The following is a 17,160-nucleotide window of genomic DNA, read 5'->3' as shown; positions in this document are numbered from 1 at the left end:
TGTTAGATAACTTTTGGACATGGAACAAAAGACATCTTTATGCCCTTGCTGAGTTTCCTGTAGTTCAACCTCTTCCATCGCGGGAAGATCTAACGACAGTTAGAATCCACTGTACCAGGTGCTAGAATTCCATTAAGTAAATCGGAATCCCAGCGTCAGTAACTTTGACCAGGTATTGCAAAAGCCCATCTGTGCGAGTAACAGCCACTGGGAAAGGAAATTGTGGTCAGTCAATGTGGTCGATTCCAAACCGTTGTTCAACCCAGCCCAGATTAATTAAGGCAGAATTACACATTATGGACTTGCCTGCAAAACACAAATTCCACAATCTGATAATGATAAACAAAAAAGAGCAAGATTTTTAACGTAGTGACTACAAATTGGAAGGTTCAATCCTTATTGTACAAAGCAGGCATCAGAGTCACAGGTTGGAAACAGTCCCTTCAGCAAAAGTTGTTCATGCCGACCAATCTAAGCTAGTCCCTCTAAGCTAGTCCCATTCACCTACATATACCTCGGAACCATCCTTATCCATTCCTGCTATTTCTTTTCTAGTTTCCAAGTGTCCTTAGCTCCATCTGATCAGGGACTATGAGATGTATCCAGCTTTGTATGTCTTAGGGCATCCGGCACCTTCTTGGCTTGCAATATGAATAGTCCTCAAGATGCCCCCATTAACTTTCCCATCTTCCCTAGTCTTTGGGTCTTTCTCCACAGTAAAATCAGGAGAAATATTATTTGAAGACCTTACCCATCTCCTGTGGATCTGCATAGATGACCACTTTGATTTTTGAAGAGGGCCATTCTCTCTCTAGTTTCCTTTCCCCCCATAACATAGGCATGAAATCTCTGGAGTCTTGGTAGTCTTCCATGGCAGGGACGATCTCATGGTATTTTTTTGTCCTCTTTTAGTTTAAAGATACAGCGCAGAAACAGGCCCTTCGGCCCACCAAGTCTGCACTGACCAGCGATCCCCGAACACTAACACTACACACACTAGGGACAATTTACATTTATACTAAGCCAATTAACCTACAAACCTGCACATCTTTGGAGTGTGGGAGGAAACCAAAGATCTCAGAAAATCCACGCAGGTCACGGGGAGAATGTACAAACTCCGTACAGACAGCACCCGCAGTCAGGATTGAACCCAGATCTCTGGCGCTGTGAGGCAGCAGCTCTACCACTGCGCCACCGTGATTTCCATCTCGTGTATGCTCCTTAATCCCCTGTACTCTCTCAGGGAGTTGCTGGATACCAGCTGCCTATACCTGACCCATGCCTCCTCCTGGACTGCAGAGTGTACAGGTCCTCTCCAGTCTACCACCACCTGATGGATGCATGTATGTATGGTGGGAAGGGTTGTCAGCAGCTTCTGCCTTGTGGGAACTCTGTTTGTAGCCCTATTACCAACTTGCAAACTGTTGGGTGATGAAGGATTGGCAGGAACAGAATCCTGTCCTAACCTGGGAAGGACTCAAATATACTTGACCTTGGGTCAAACCTGGGCTAAGTTGCAATGCTGCTCATTAACAACGGAGAGGACACCCAGGGAGAATTGTTGCCATTTGGATGACCTGATCAAGAATAGGGAAAGAAAATGGGTCATCACTTGTCCTCGGGTGTGTGTGTGTGTGTGCTATCAATGATCACAATTCTTAGCATTTTCAGAGTGGCTATGTAGCCATCCTACATTGAATGCAGCCGAGATTGCCCGCTCAAATCTTGGCTGTTGAGTTTGGACTCAGAACATTTCTGCCTCAATCAGAAATGCTTTTTTCCCTCCCACTCTGCAGTTGTTGCGTAGGTGTACAAGTCTGGGTATAGACAATAGACAATAGGTGCAGGAGGAGGCCATTCGACCCTTCGAGCCAGAACCGCCATTCAATGTGATCATGGCTGATCATTCTCAATCGGTACCCCGTTCCTGCCTTCTCCCCATATCCCCGGACTCCGCTATCCTTAAGAGCTTTGTCTAGCTCTCTTGAATACAGGGTATACGACCTGTAGAATGATCTTACCAGCAGAACTGGATCTTCTGCCTTCGGTGGAAGATGGATGACTTGCTTTGGTTGAAGCTCATGGATGATATTGGATGGCACCATGGAGAGACACAGAGGAGCACACAATGCTTCTGGATTTTGCTGTAAACCAAAGCACATGGAACAAAAGCTGAGGGCAACAACCCAGACAGTAGTTTCTCCTCATCTCCAGCTGATCCGCTGTGCTGTGTAACTTTCTGTAAAGTAAATTTAGTTTTGCAAATAGGCAGCTGGACTGCGAGCAAAGTTGGGAGGTCACTTTACAGCATTCATCTTCCCAATTAGTTTTTCTTTTTGGTTCAGTCCCAGGAGTTAACATGGATTTCCAGTGACTTGGTGGAAGTAATTGTGATGTCTTTCTTGTGTTACAAGACACAATAAATGGAAAAGAATGCGCGCTTTAACAATAGTCTTCCTTCACATTTACATTTTTAGATATTTAAAAAATCTTAACTGACAAATCCATCCAAGATTACAAATACAGAACAATGAAAATTGGAAGCAGGTTACGTTGACTGAGTTTAGAGATACATTATGGAAACCAACCAGTCCAGAGTGATCATTAACTGCCCATTCACACCTGTTCTATGTTCTCCCACTTTCACATCCACTCCCTACACACAAGGAGCAATTTGTAGCAGCCAATTAACCTACAAAATCACACACCTTTAAGATGTGGGAGGAAACCTGAGCACCCAGAGAAACCCCACACGGCCACAGGGAGAATTGCAAACTCCACACAGACAGCATCCGACATCAGGATGGAAGCCGGGTCTCAGGCCGAGAGGCTGTGGCTCGACCAGCGACGTCGCCCACTTCAAATAATGACATTAAGATTTTTATGCCAAGTTTAAGAACTGATACCCGTTTTGTTTTGAGATTGATCTCCAGCGATGGAGTAAGTACCTTGGCCAGAAGACCACAAAATTGAATTGCAAACACAAAATATCTATTATTTAAAACAAAAAGTAATATTTAAACTAACATGTAGCAGCAGCTGCAGAAAAATCTTACTCAAAAACAGCAGCAATTTTGTTGTAGCTTTTAGTTCATCACACCCACTTCAATTAAAACTAAAATAATTTCAAGTTCCACTTTCATCCTTAACAGCGACAGTAAAACCTGAAGTGAAAGTAATGTGTGGTGGGAATTATAGGAGATGCAGAACTAGGCAGAAGCAAAATTAGACTTGTGTTCTCAATCATGTTGCACTAAAGGCATCACCCACAAACAGTTACTCACTAGTTCATTCTTCAGGAATTGAATAATCAAGGGAAGAAATGCCTCGACATAAGAGTTACACTGGGCTGCTAACGGCTTGGATGGGATCATGGAACAAATTTTGAGCAAGACAGCTTTCACATCATCCTGCAAAATAGATGTGCAACCAGCGTTGTCAAATGAGAAACATGCAACTGCACCAGTCAAAAACAAATAGAAACAAAATGCTGAAGTAACTCAGCGGGACAGGCAGCATCTCTGGAAAGAAGGAATGGGCGGCGTTTCAGGGTCGAGACCCTTCTTCAGACTCTTTTTGCGTCAGACAACATTTTGTGTTTACCGCATCTGAGTAAAGTCATATATAGAGTGAGTAAGTACAACATTCCCTTCTACACCCCCACTACTTCCATTCCCAATTGGAAACCACTGGGAGAGCCAGATGTACTCTGATCCCCCACCCTTTCACAGGGATGTGCCCGGTTAGTGCTGCAGCAAGTGCTTTTGTAGACTGCGAGCCCGTGCGGAACGAGATGGAAACAGAGAGTGGTGTGGAGGGCAACAGCAAAGTCACACTCAGAGCACCAACACGTTCCGATACACACACTACTGCAATCCGTTGTAGTGATTTGATGGCCACTCATTGAGTTAGCCAAATGCTTTAAAATGTCAGCGATTTATTGGTAAACAAGTTTACCCAAAGTCACAGCCACTGCCTGCATCCTCTCCCGCACCCTCCTCCTGCACCCTCTCTCCCCTCCTGCACCCTCTCTCCCCTCCTGCAACCTTTCTCCCCTCCTGCACCCTCTCCCCCACCGCCTGCACCCTCTCCCCCACCGCCTGCACCCTCCCCCCTGCACCAATCTCCACACCGCCTGCCCCACACGGAGAGCTGTTGGAGACGTACCTGCACCACCTTGTCACCCACCGCATGCACCCTTCCCCTGCACCCACCCCCACCCCACACGTAGAGCTGTTGGAGACGTACCTGCACCACCTTGTCACCCACCACCTGCCCCACATGGAGGGCTGTTGGATTGAGGGAGACTTACCTCTACAACCTGGTCGCCCACCACTTTGCTGATCTCTACAGCCACTTCCTTACACAGGGCACACAGGTTAATCCCCTAAAGGACAGATAAGAAAGCATGAATCTTGGCACCTTGTGCAAATGTAAAGGTGTTTGGGATATGGCTTTGTAAATGCTGAGAGATCATATTAAAGAAGTTAAATTATTCACTTGCTTCTATGTCCTCCCCATAACTTTTTTCCTGAGCAATAAAATTGTATTCACAGTTGCAGAGTACTGAAAACATAAACTGCCCAGCAGTTTGCAAACATCTATTAATCAATCATCAAATTACATCATCATCCTTATCCATGACACACTCAATCCCCTACGACGACCGGTGTTCACAGAAGGCTCACAGAGTCCCCGTGGATATCGCGTGTTCCCTCTCCAGGCACATGCGAGCACGGAAATAAGCCTGAGAGAGGGGCAGGTAGTTGACTCGGCAGAACCCTTGACTGCCTGCTACCTGGACCCCTGCAAGGTCTTCTCGGCCCTCCCCAACCAACCTTGCCCTCTCCGTACCGGGTGAGCAAAGATCAAAAGCATGGGGTTGAAATGCAGCTAAAACTTGAGTAGCTGCCCCTTCAGATATTTAAATAAGGGCTGCAATCTCTCACACTCCATATACACATGGAGCACAGTCTCTTCCACACCACCGAAGTGACAGGCAGCTGGCGTGTCTGTGAACCAACCTAAGTATCTATTTCACGCCACTGGTCTGTGCAACACTAATGCCCCAGGTCACGAGTCAAGCACGGGCTGCCTTGCTTTGACAATAGATCCCAACACACAGCTTCCCACTGCCTGGCCACTTGCAACCTTCTACACTCAATATCAAACTCTCTAATGTCGCAAGAAAAAATCTGCAGATGCCGGTTTAAATCAAAGGTAGATACAAAATGCTGGAGTAACAGCGGTTCAAGAGGCATCTCGGGAGAGAAGGAATGGGTGACGTTTCGGGTTGAGACCCTTCTTCAGTCTGAAGAAAGGTCTCGACCCAAAACATCACCCATTCCTTCTCTCCCGAGATGCTGCCTGACCCGCTGAGTTACTCCAGCATTTTGTGTCTACCTTCTCTACTGTAGCAACTCATTCTTTCCATTTCTCCATGTTAGCTCTGCCATTACAGCTATGGTTTTCTTTCTTTCTTAGTATTGGCTGGCCTGTGCGGTGTGACCCACATCCTTGATACTGACACGTTGGATAGAAGATGCTCATCTGATCCAAATCACCACAGTAACTCACTTGGTATTACTCTATCCCAGATGTTTCCTTTCTTCTACATATCCTCCGCAAAACTAATGCTATCTCTTGCTTCTGACCTGGGATCACAGACCTACAACCCCGTTTTTCTCTGCACAAATGCCCCTTGACATCCCGAGTGATCTGACATCTACTAATCCAGGCAGCGTTCTGGAAAACCTCCTGCATCCTCTCCAAAGCCTCCAGATCCTTCCTGGAAGAGTATCACACCAGAAACATGGCCGGGGGTGGGGGGGGGGGGGGGTCAGGGAGCTGAAAATGTATGTGTTGTTTGTTATGTTCAAGCCTGCACCAAAAAAAGGAAAGTGAAAAGGCAAAAGGTGAAGTGAGAAACAGGTTTCCATTGGGTGCCAATGGAAGCTTCGTTATTACTTCACTAAATCAGTTCTGGACAAAAACATGAGGCTTAAACCGCAGATGGTTGCTCAAATAGGAAATGTTTACATTAAACAATGTACTCATTTAAAATGTACTTTATATTAACACGGTATTTTAATTTCAACACTGACTTCACCAGTTGTTGCAACTTTTTCAGCAGAGTTGTGTGCTCCCCATTCGCTCAAAGCAGACCTCTCAAGCTCCACTACTTCCTTGCCCACAAAGGTTGCTGCAAACAGTCATTATGTTTCAAAAATATTTCATTGACCGCAAAATATTTTACTGTTGGAAACGGGTGCAACACAAATAAAAATGAGCAACTTGGTTCTTCTGAAGAATGAAGGAAGAATGTAGAGAAGCCGAGTGTTTGTTACAGATTGTGAAAGGCCAGTGTGGATGAGCTCAAGTCTAGCAAGGGTTGACTAAAAGCAGCCAACACCCAGTGATTCACTGCAATCCATTGCAGAGTACCAATCTCACCAACAGAAGGACGCATGAATGGCAGGCTTGAAACTGTAGAGATGACAAGGCACGAGCTATTATGAATCAGTCGCTGATACCAAAGATGGGTCTTCTGTTATAGATTATGCCAACGAACCCTCTTGCATCTATCATACGCAGTCCCAATATGCTTCACACTCACCTCTTTTGACGTGGACCAATCGTTTTCTACACACTTGGTGAAGGCGCCACACTCTAGGGCCTTCTTCATGTCCTTGCACAAATTCTCATTGTCTTGAGGACACGTCTTCTCCATCTCAGGACGGACCAGAACTGTGATATAATAAAACAGAGTCATTGCCTCGTCCAAAGCATCAGGGTCACTTATCCTCCAACTCACACCCCGTGATCAAAAGTGTAGGAAAGAACTGCAGATGCTGGTTTAAAATCAAAGATAGGCACAAAATGCTGGAGTAACTCAGCGGGACAGGCAGCATCTCTGTGGGGAAGGAATGGGTGACATTTTGGGTCGAGACCGTTCTTCAGTCTGACATGAAATGTCACACATTCCTTCTCTCCAGGGATGGTGACTGTTCCACTGAGTTACTCCAGCACTTTGTGTGCACACATTCCTTCTGTCCAGGGATGGTGACTGTCCCACTGAGTTACTCCAGCACTTTGTGTGCACACATTCCTTCTCTCCAGGGATGGTGACTGTCCCACTGAGTTACTCCAGCACTTTGTGTGCACCCTGTGGAGAAAAGATCAACTCATGCTCTGGTGCATTTTAATTGACATTTGGCCCCAACCAATGTCCTCTGTTTCCATCTTGATCTTCCGTTTCTTCCTACACAGAATAATGACCTAGCCATTCTCACTGCCACAATGCAATGGACGGCAAAAGAGGCTTCAGAGGAACTTCCCAATCCATGTTTCTTCTCCATATTCTGCTGACTTTCAATTGAAATTCTGAAAATCCCTTTGAATTGCAGCAGCAGGAAATGTGACTTGACAACCCAGAAGCTTCAGGTACAATAGTATGCACCACTCACCCAGAAGCTGCAGGTAGAATGGTGTCCACCACTCAACCCAGAAGCTTCAGGTAGAATGGTGTCCACCACTCAACCCAGAAGCTTCAGGTAGAATAGTGTCCACCTCTCAACCGAGAAGCTTCAGGTAGAATAGTGTCCACCACTCACCCAGAAGCTTCAGGTAGAATTGTGTCCACCTAACTGCATTACTTTCCCATTCAAACTCTTGCTACAGTTTTACAGGACCATTAACGCAATAACACATCTCCAATCTACCTCATTGGAGATCTTTGAACTATCTTTAATCAGACTTTATCTTGCACTTTATCTGTATACTGTGGACGGCTTGGTTATAATTATTATGTTATGTTTTCCCAACAATTGTGCAGTGGTAATGCAGCATCACAAGTACAGCTCCGTTGATTGACTCCATTATCACTGCATCATGTCAGCACCAGGATCATTCCATTTTCACAACCAGAGTTTAAAACCACAAATAATTCATATCTTCTTTATGTATCTATCCACCCCAGCAGGCTGCAGAGGCCAAGTCAGTGAATATTTTTAAGGCAGAGATAGATTCTTGATTTGTATAGGTGTCAGAGGTTATGGTGAAAAGGCAGGAGAATGGGGTTAGGAGGAAAGACAGATCATTGAATGGCTTAGTAGACTTAATGGGCTGAATAGCCTAATTCAACTCCTATCCCTTATGACCTTATCCTTTCAATCAATATCTTAAACACTGTGCAGAATACCGTGCCGCTGGTCACTGACTGCAGTGGGAGAGCACTCCTCGGTGTAGACATGTGGCAGCTGATAGTCCCGAGGACACTGGTCAGTGGGTCCAGTTACCTGGTCATGACTGTGTTTATTTGTCGTGTTGCTGCGTTGATGTGGTTGTAAAGATGCAGCGAGAATGTCACTGTTACCTTTCCCAGCGCCCATGATAATTAAATACTCTGTCTCATCACTTGACCTTGAATTCAGATTGAGAAGTCAAGGTTATCAAAGAAACAGAAAATAGGTGCAGGAATCAGCCAGCATCGCCATTCAGACTAGGCTGGTACTCGCTGGAATTTAGAAAACTGAGGGGGGATCTTATAGAAACATATAAAATTCTTAAGGGGTTGGAGAGGCTAGATGCGGGAAGATTGTTCCCGATGTTGGGGAAGTCCAGAACCAGGGGTCACAGTTTAAGGATAAGGGGGAAGTCTTTTAGGACCGAGATGAGAAAACATTTCTTCACACAGAGATTGGTGAATCTGTGGAATTCTCTGCCACAGAAGGTAGTTGAGGCCAGTTCATTGGCTATATTTAAGAGGGAGTTAGATGTGGCCCTTGTGGCTAAAGGGATCAGGGGGTATGGAGAGAAGGCAGGTACGGGATACTGAGCTGGATGATCAGCCATGATCATATTGAATGGCGGTGCAGTCTCGAAGGGCCGAATGGCCTATTCCTGCACCTATTTTCTATGTTTCTATTCAATATGATTACGGCTGAACAGCCAAAATCAGTACCCCGTTCCTGCCTTCTCCCCATATCCCTTCATTCCGTTCGCCCCAAGAGCCAAATCGAAATCTCTGCAATGCATTTAGAGAGGTGGTGTTGGGGGACGGGAGACAACTGCGATGTCAACGTTTCCGGTTTTAAGACCAAGGGGACATTGGTGTGGAAGACAGAGCTGCGACCTCACATCTCCAGCGATCAGATCCAGTGCTGACCGCTGTATGGAGGCTTATCCAACGATGGACTTTCTCCAGCTGCTTGGGTCCTTTCACACTTCCCAAAACAAGCACAGGTTGGCAGATTAAATGACTTCTGTAACTTGGCCACAGTGAAGGTGGGTGGGAGGAGCACGTTGTAAACTGGAAAAACAAGCAACTGCAGATGCTGGTTTACCAAATAAAGACACAAAGTGCTGGAGTAACTCAGCTGGTCAGGCAGCATCTGTGGAGAACATGGATAGGTGACGTTTCACAGAGTGCTGGAGTAACTCAGCGGGTCAGGCAGCATCTGTGGAGAACATGGATAGGTGACGTTTCACAGAGTGCTGGAGTAACTCAGCGGGTCAGGCAGCATCTGTGGAGAACATGGATAGGTGACATTTCACAAAGTGCTGGAGTAACTCAGCGGGTCAGGCAGCATCTGTGGAGAACATGGATAGGTGACGTTTCACAGAGTGCTGGAGTAACTCAGCGGGTCAGGCAGCATCTGTGCAGAACATGGATAGGTGACGTTTCACAGAGTGCTGGAGTAACTCAGCGGGTCAGGCAGCATCTGTGGAGAACATGGATAGGTGACGTTTCGGATCAAGACCCTTCTTCAGACTGCTGCCTGACCTGCTGAGTTACTCCAGCATTTTGTGATACGTTCGATTTGTACCAGCATCTGCAGTTATTTTTCTAGAGGTTAGTTCAGTGTCCTACTGAACTAGAGGTTAGTTCAGTATTACTTGGAGAATTCAATGTACGTTTACACCGTTAGGTGTCAATTGCCCCAGCGGAAGGCAGACAGTTGTAAATTGCCCCCAATAAGTGTGCGTGGGGGGAAGGGGGGAACACATGCTGTCAATTGCCTCCACTGGAGGCAGGTGGGAGGGCGGAAATCGGGGAAAGCAATGGGATGTGAGAACAACAGTTCACAGGGAAATAAATAGAGGTAGGAGTTAATTAGATTGTTGGGAGCTGGCAAAGTCTGGGTGGGCTAAATGGGCTAAATGGCCTCCTTCATCATAAAGCAACATGAAAAGAATCTGAGATACCGGTGATAGACACGAAATGTTGGAGTAACTCAGCGGGACAGGCAGTATCTCTGGAGAGAAGGAATGGGTGATGTTTTGGGCCGAGACCCTTCTACTGGTAGTTGACACCTACTGCACACACACAATGCATATATAAAACAGTGATTTAGCAAAGGGATTTAGAGCTCACAGGGCAGAATATGGACAGGTTGAAGTAACCAGGAAGTAAACAATTGAGGAATAGCACCCTGCTTGGTGATAATAGAGCACCAATCAAAGCCGCCGTGTAAATCTGCAAGGTAACTGCGGATTAGATTCCAGTAAAGATTCTACGACACAAACCATCCAAAGCCCAGAGAGGCTGGAATCACAGGCCCAGATCACAGAGAGAACCATGGAGATGGTTTCGACACGGGCAACACAGGAGGGTCTTCATGGGACCCTCTCGGTGGGTCGAGCCCAGTGGGAGCCGTGAATGTAGAGAGCGGGTGGGTCTGGTCACTGGAGGAGCCAGCGCTGCCCCACCTTGTGGGGGTCTTGTGTGTGGGTCTTGTGTGTGTGGGTCTTGTGTGTGGGGTCTTGTGTGTGGGGTCTTCTGTGTGGGGTATTGTGTGTGGGGTCTTGTGTGTGGGGTCTTGTGTGTGGGGTCTTGTGTGTGGGTCTTGTGTGTGGGGTCTTGTGCGTGGGGTCTTGTGTGTGTGGTCTTGTGTGTGGGGTCTTGTGTGTGGGTCTTGTGTGTGGGGTCTTGTGTGTGTGGGTCTTGCGAGTGTGGGTCTTGTGTGTGTGTGGGTCTCGCTGCCCCACCTTGTGTGGTGGGGAGACAGGAGCGGGGTGAATGTACCCCAGTGTCCCGCACCCGCAACCCTCTTCCCCACCCCCTCAACCCCCTCCCCTCCCGCAGCCCGCGGTGCGGGAACAGCGCACTTTCATAATAATAATCATAACATTGCAGTGGCCTGGCGGAAGCCAGAGAAAAGGCAGGACGCCATGCAGTTTTGTACATAGGTCTTTATTAGGCTGTGAGCTCCTGCTCACAGCGTAGTCCACCTAGGGATGAGCCACGCCGCCCAACGGGCTGGCTTTTAACCCCTTACGCCTGTCCGTCACGTGACGAGGGGACTGACCCAAGAACCGGAGGTACAAAACGGACAGGAGGGCGCACGAGGCGACCAGCCCGGGTGTGCACCATGACCGACGCAGGGACCGGCGACTGACCGACAGGTGGAGGGGTCGTAGCAGACACTGGCGGGGGTAACGTGGACGGGGGGCGACCGCGCGGGCGGGGCTGCGCAACCGGCACCGGCCGATCAATGTCCACGTGTGCCGGCATTAGCCGTGCGACCGAAACAGTCTCGCTGCGACCCCCCATGTCCAGAACGAATGTGGCCGAGCCGTGTTGCAGGACCCGGAAGGGGCCCTCGTACGGCCGTTGGAGAGGTGATCGGTGTGCGTCCCTGCGCAGGAACACAAACTGGCAGTCCTCCAGAGCAGCAGGGACGTGCGAATGGAAGGTGCCATGACGTGACGTGGGCACAGGTGCCAGCCTGCCCACTGTCTGCCGAAGACGTTGCAGGGCGTCCGAAGGCTGCTCCACTCGACCCTGCTCCAGTGGGATGAACTCCCCGGGAACCGTCAAGGGGGCCCCGTACACCAACTCGGCAGAGGAGGAGGCCAAGTCCTTTTTGGGTGCGGTGCGGATCCCCAGCAAAACCCATGGCAGGGCGTCCACCCAGTCTGGGTCCGTGAGCCGAGCCTTCAGGGCAACTATTAGCTGGCGGTGAAAGCGTTCCACCAACCCGTTCGACTGTGGATGGTACGCTGTAGTGTGGTGTAGGCGGACACCCAAGAGGCGTGCCATGGCCGACCACAGTTCTGAAGTGAACTGCGGCCCCCGGTCGGATGTAATGTCCAGTGGCACCCCGAACCGGGCGATCCAGTGCGCCGCCAAGGCCCGAGCGCAGGTGGCCGTCGAGGTGTCTGCCAGCGGAATGGCCTCCGGCCACCGCGTGAAGCGATCGACCACGGTGAAGAGGTGGCTCATGTCCCGGGACGGCGGCAGCGGCCCCACGATGTCCACATGAATGATGTCGAACCGCTGGATTTTTGCAGTTTGGCACGGGATGCAGGTGCGCGCCCAGTGTGCGACCTGCTTACGCAGCCCGTGCCACATGAAGCGGGAGGCTACGATGGCCACCCTCGCCCGAATGGAGGGGTGAGACAGCCCCTGGAGCACCTCGAATACACTGCGCCGCAAAACGACAGGGACGATGGGCCGCGGCAGGCCAGTGGAGGTGTCACTCAACAGCGTTGTGTCCCCGGGGCCACAGACAATGTCCTGCAGCTGCAGGCCGGTCACGGCTGTACGATAGGCGGCCATCTCCTCGTCCCCCAGCTGCGCGGCTGCTAGGGCGGAATAGTCGATCCCCCCGGCCATTTGTAGGGCCGCGGGTCTAGACAGGGCGTCGGCCACCCTGTTGTTTTTGCCCTTCAGGAAACGAATTGAGGTGGTGTACTCAGACATGTACGCCAATTGCCTTTGTTGCCACGCAGACCACGGATCCGAAACTTTGGCGAACGCAAAGGTAAGCGGCTTGTGGTCTGTAAATGCGGTGAAGTGTCTCCCCTCCAGGACGTACCGAAAGTGGCGTACGGCGAGGTAGAGGGCGAGGAGCTCCCGGTCGAACGCGCTGTAACGCCGTTGGGCCCCGCTGAGGTGCCTGCTAAAGAAGGCGAGTGGCCGACAACACCCGTCGATGTGCTGGTCCAGCACCGCACCGACCGCCACCTCAGAAGCGTCTACGGTCAGGGCGGTTGGAGCATCCTCCTTGGGATGGACGAGCATCGTGGCCCTGGCCAGGGCCTCCTTAGCGTGCTCGAATGCCGCTCCTGCTTCGTCGTCCCCCTCGACCTCTTTGCGACGACCAGCCATGAGGTGAAAGAGTGGGCGCATAGTTCCGGCTACCACCGGCAAGAAGTGGTGATAGAAGGAAATCATCCCGGCGAATTCCTGCAGGCCCTTGACAGTGGTCGGTCGGGGGAACCGGCGGACAGCGTCGACCCTGTCCGGAAGATGTACCACCCCTTGTGGGGTCACCCGATGGCCGAGGAAATCGATGGCCGTCACCCTAAAACGGCACTTGGACGTGTTAATGGACAAACCGTACTCGCTGAGGCGTTGACACAGCTGGCGGAGGTGGGTGCAGTGCTCCTGCCTCGAGCGGCTGGCCACGAGTACGTCGTCCATGTAAACAAACACAAAGTCTAGGCCACGGCACACACAGTCCATAAGCCGTTGGAAGGCCTGTGCGGTGTTCTTCAAACCGAACGGCATCCGTAAAAACACGAATAGGCCAAACGGAGTAATGAAGGCAGTCTTGGGGATGTCGTCGGGGTGGCCCGGGATTTGATTATGCTCGCGCACAAGGTCCACCTTGGAGAACACGGATGCTCCAGCCAGGTGGGCATTAAAGTCCTGGATGTGCGGGTCCGGGTACCTGTCGGCAACTGTCACGTCATTCAAGCGCCGATGGTCCCCGCATGGTCGTCAGCCCCCGTCCGGCTTAGGGACCATGTGGAGTGGTGACGCTCACAGGCTATCGGAGGGGCGCACGATGCCCATTGACTCCATCCGACGAAACTTCTCTCGAGCTAGACGGAGCTTGTCTGGAGCGAGACGCCGCGCTCGGGCGTGCACGTATGGCCCGGTGGTGAGGATCTGATGCTGCACCCCGTGCTTGGGAGCGGAGGAGCGGAAGTGGGTTTGGACAATGTCCGGGAAATCCGCTAGGATGCGCGCCTACGTCGCATCCACGGACGACCGTGGTCCGACGTTGGGGGAGACCGGCCTCAGCGTGCTGGAGTGCACCAGGCGCTGCCGCCTGACATCCACGAGCATGGCATGCGCCCGCAGGAAGTCGGCGCCCAGCAGCGGCTGGGAAACATCGGCGATGATGAACCCCACGTGAACCAGCTGTCGCCGAAGTTAAGGGCGAACTTGCAGACCCCGTAAGTGTTGATGGGGCTACCGTTCGCCGCAGTGAGGAGCGGGCCGCGTTTGCCCGTATGGACATCGGCGGTGGAAGGAGGTAGGACGATCACCTCTGCTCCAGTGTCCACGAGGAACCGACCCCCGGTGCGGCGATCCCGAGCGAACACGCGATGGATCTGGCCGGCCGCCGAAGGAATCACTGACGGCCGGCCCTTGCGTTTCCCGGAAAGGCACAAGGTAGGCGACATTGTTTAGCATTTGGTCCGCAGCGACGGTGATAATAGCACCAGCCCCCTCTGCTGGTGTCCGGCGGTGGTGCATACTGGGATGCCCACCAGCGACCTCCGGTGGCCTCCAGCGGTATTGGAGGTGCTGCTTGGGCCGACCACCAGCGACCTCTGGTGGCGTCTGGCTGAACTGCCGGCGGGCCGTGCGAACAGGACGTGCCTATACCGGAGTGCCCGATGGCGGCCGGATTTCGCCGCGGAGGTCGCCCTGAAACGGGGTAGACGGCGGCCCCGGCTTGCTGTGCGCCTCCCTACGCCGGGGAAAAGACGGCCAGCGCTTCCAGGTCCTCCCGTCGGGACATCCAGATCTGGTCAGCGCGCTCGCCCAGCCCCTGCGTGTCGGTGAAAGGGTCCCCGGCGAGCTGCGAGCGGAGGTCGACTGGGAGCTGCCGAAGGTAGGCTTGTTTAAATAGGAAACAGGGCGGGTGGTAGCCCATAAGGGAGAGCATGTCCTCCGGAAGGGCCGACGGCCGTCGGTCCCCGAGGCCTCCCTTGCTCATAATTCGAGTTGCCCGCTCGGCCTCGCTGAGGCCGAACCTCCTGATAAGGAGGTCTTTGAGGCCCGCATATTTGTTAGCCGCGGGAAGGGCGGTCTGGTAGGGTTTTATTGGCTTAGCTGTCTCCTGGTCCAGGACGCCGACGACGTAGAAATATTTGGTCTCGTCCACGGTCACGCTACGCACAGCAAACTGTGCCTCTGCCTGCTAGAACCAGACCTCAGGCTCTTCGGTCCACAGGGTCGGGAGTTTGACGGAGACGGCATCGAGGTCGGCAGGACCGGGTTGTGCAATACTGCGATACATCACGACGCGTGATGAATGTGGAGGTCACCAGTGTAGTGGCCTGGCGGAGGCCAGAGAAAAGGCAGGACGACAGGCAGTTTTGTATATAGGTCTTTTGTAGGCTGTGAGCTCCTGCTCACAGCGTAATCCACCTAGGGATGCGCCACGCCTCCCAACGGGCTGGCTTTTAACCCCTTACGCCTGTCCGTCACGTGACGAGGGGGCTGACCCAAGGAGTGTCCTGATCCCCAGGGACCGCCACAACATATTCCTTTATTCGTCCCATACCGGTGAAATGTACTTTCGCCAGATGTCAGCGGAAGGGCGGAGAGCTGGTCATCTCCACACCCGCCCGGAGCCACAACCCAGTCACCCACGGCAACTCAACCCCCTTGTACCCACACCCACCCTCACCCCCCACCCCTCCTCTCACCCCCCCCCCCACCACCTTGTACCCACACCCCAACACCCTCCTACCCCACACTCACCCCTCACCCCTCCCCCCACCCACCCTTGTACCCACACCCCAACACAACACCCCTCCCCACCCCACACCCCAACATCACCCACCCTCAAACCCCCACCCCTCACCCCCCACCCCCTCCCCTCACCCCCCCTGTACCCACACCCAAACACCCCTCACCCCACCCCCTCCCCTCACCCACTCCCCTGTACCCACACCCCAACACCCCTCACCCCCACCCCCTCCCCTCACCCCCCCGTTCCCACACCCCAACACCCCTCACCCCCCACCCACCCAGTTGTACCCACACCCCAACATCACCCACCCTCACCCCCTTGCACCCACCTGGTGACAGACACAGGACGGTGAGGATAATCAGGGCAGCCATTTCCGCTCCGGGAACCCAGGACACTCACACCCGCTCTGATGCTGATCCCGGCACCAGCGTTGATCCTGATACAGACGTTGACACTGACAGACCCGCTCCGCGCCGCTGTAAATAAGCGCTGGTGGCCGCCGTGCTCTGCCTATGAGCGCAAGGACGCGCCCTCCCGGGTTATGTCATCCCAGCCCAGCCCCAGCGTCACATCTTCCCCATCCCAGCACAGACCTGACTACGCCAGACCAGACTAGACCACCCTAGACCAGACCACCCCAGTCCAGAACAGACCACCCCAGACCAGACCAGCCCATCCCAGACTAGACCAGACCAGCCCACCTCAGCCCAGCCCAGACCAGACTACGCCAGACCGGACTAGACCACCCAGACCACCCCAGCCCAGTCCAGAACAGATCACCCCAGACCAGACCAGCCCATCCCAGACTGGACCAGACCAGACTGGACAAGACCAGCCCACCCCAGTCCAGAACAGACCACCCCAGACCAGACTAGCCCATCCCATCCCAGACCAGCCCATCCCAGACCAGCCCATCCCAGACCAGCCCAGACCAGCGCACCCCAAGCCCATCCCAGCCCGCCCCAGCCCACCCCAGCCCACCCCAGCCCATCCCAACCCGCCCCAGCCCAGACTAGCCCATCCCAGCCCAGCCCATCCCAGACTAGACCAGACCATCCCAGACTAGACCAGACCAGACCAGACCAGCCCATCCCAGCCCGCCCCAGCCCAGACTAGTCCAGACTAGACCAGACCACCCCAGACTGCCCCACCCGAGACTAGACCAGCCCATCCCAACCCGCCCCAGTCCAGACTAGACCATCCCATCCCAGACCAGCCCATCCCAGACTAGACCAGACCACCCCAGACCAGCCCAACCCACCCCACCCCACCCCACCCACCCCATCCCCACCCCAGCACCACGCTCAGCGCCACATCTTCACCCTCCAGCCCAGGAAACATTTAAAATTTCACATTTGCAACTTGTTCTCTCTGAATTTCCCAGGAATATTTCAGTAAATGCAACAACACTGGGGACACGAGATGCTGGAATCTTGAC

General features: G+C 52.4%; 1 protein-coding gene across 1 annotated transcript; it reads right to left on the bottom strand.

The window, feature by feature from the left end:
* Positions 1 to 287: 287 nt before the first annotated feature.
* On the bottom strand, positions 288 to 16,093 carry LOC144591151 (prosaposin-like). The gene is made up of 6 exons (XM_078395444.1): positions 16,051 to 16,093; positions 6,617 to 6,747; positions 4,313 to 4,387; positions 3,285 to 3,410; positions 2,022 to 2,144; positions 288 to 329 (listed from the first exon to the last, which is right to left on the bottom strand). The coding sequence occupies exons 1-6, from the start codon at positions 16,091 to 16,093 to the stop codon at positions 288 to 290; spliced, it is 540 nt and encodes a 179-aa protein (XP_078251570.1).
* Between the last annotated feature and the right edge of the window lie 1,067 nt (positions 16,094 to 17,160).

This window comes from Rhinoraja longicauda, unplaced genomic scaffold (assembly GCF_053455715.1).
Source record: "Rhinoraja longicauda isolate Sanriku21f unplaced genomic scaffold, sRhiLon1.1 Scf000614, whole genome shotgun sequence".
Lineage (NCBI taxonomy): Eukaryota > Metazoa > Chordata > Chondrichthyes > Rajiformes > Arhynchobatidae > Rhinoraja > Rhinoraja longicauda.
This window is presented reverse-complemented; position numbering and strand designations above follow the sequence as displayed.

Excerpts from the sequence above, each read along its gene's own strand:
- LOC144591151 (XM_078395444.1), bottom strand. The coding sequence starts at position 16,093 with ATGGCTGCCCTGATTATCCTCACCGTCCTGTGTCTGTCACCAG. Across the intron at positions 6,748-16,050 it reads CGTCCTGTGTCTGTCACCAG|TTCTGGTCCGTCCTGAGATG; the intron begins GTGGGTGCAAGG and ends ATTATATCACAG. Across the intron at positions 330-2,021 it reads CAGAAGATCCAGTTCTGCTG|ATTGTGGAATTTGTGTTTTG; the intron begins GTAAGATCATTC and ends TATCATTATCAG.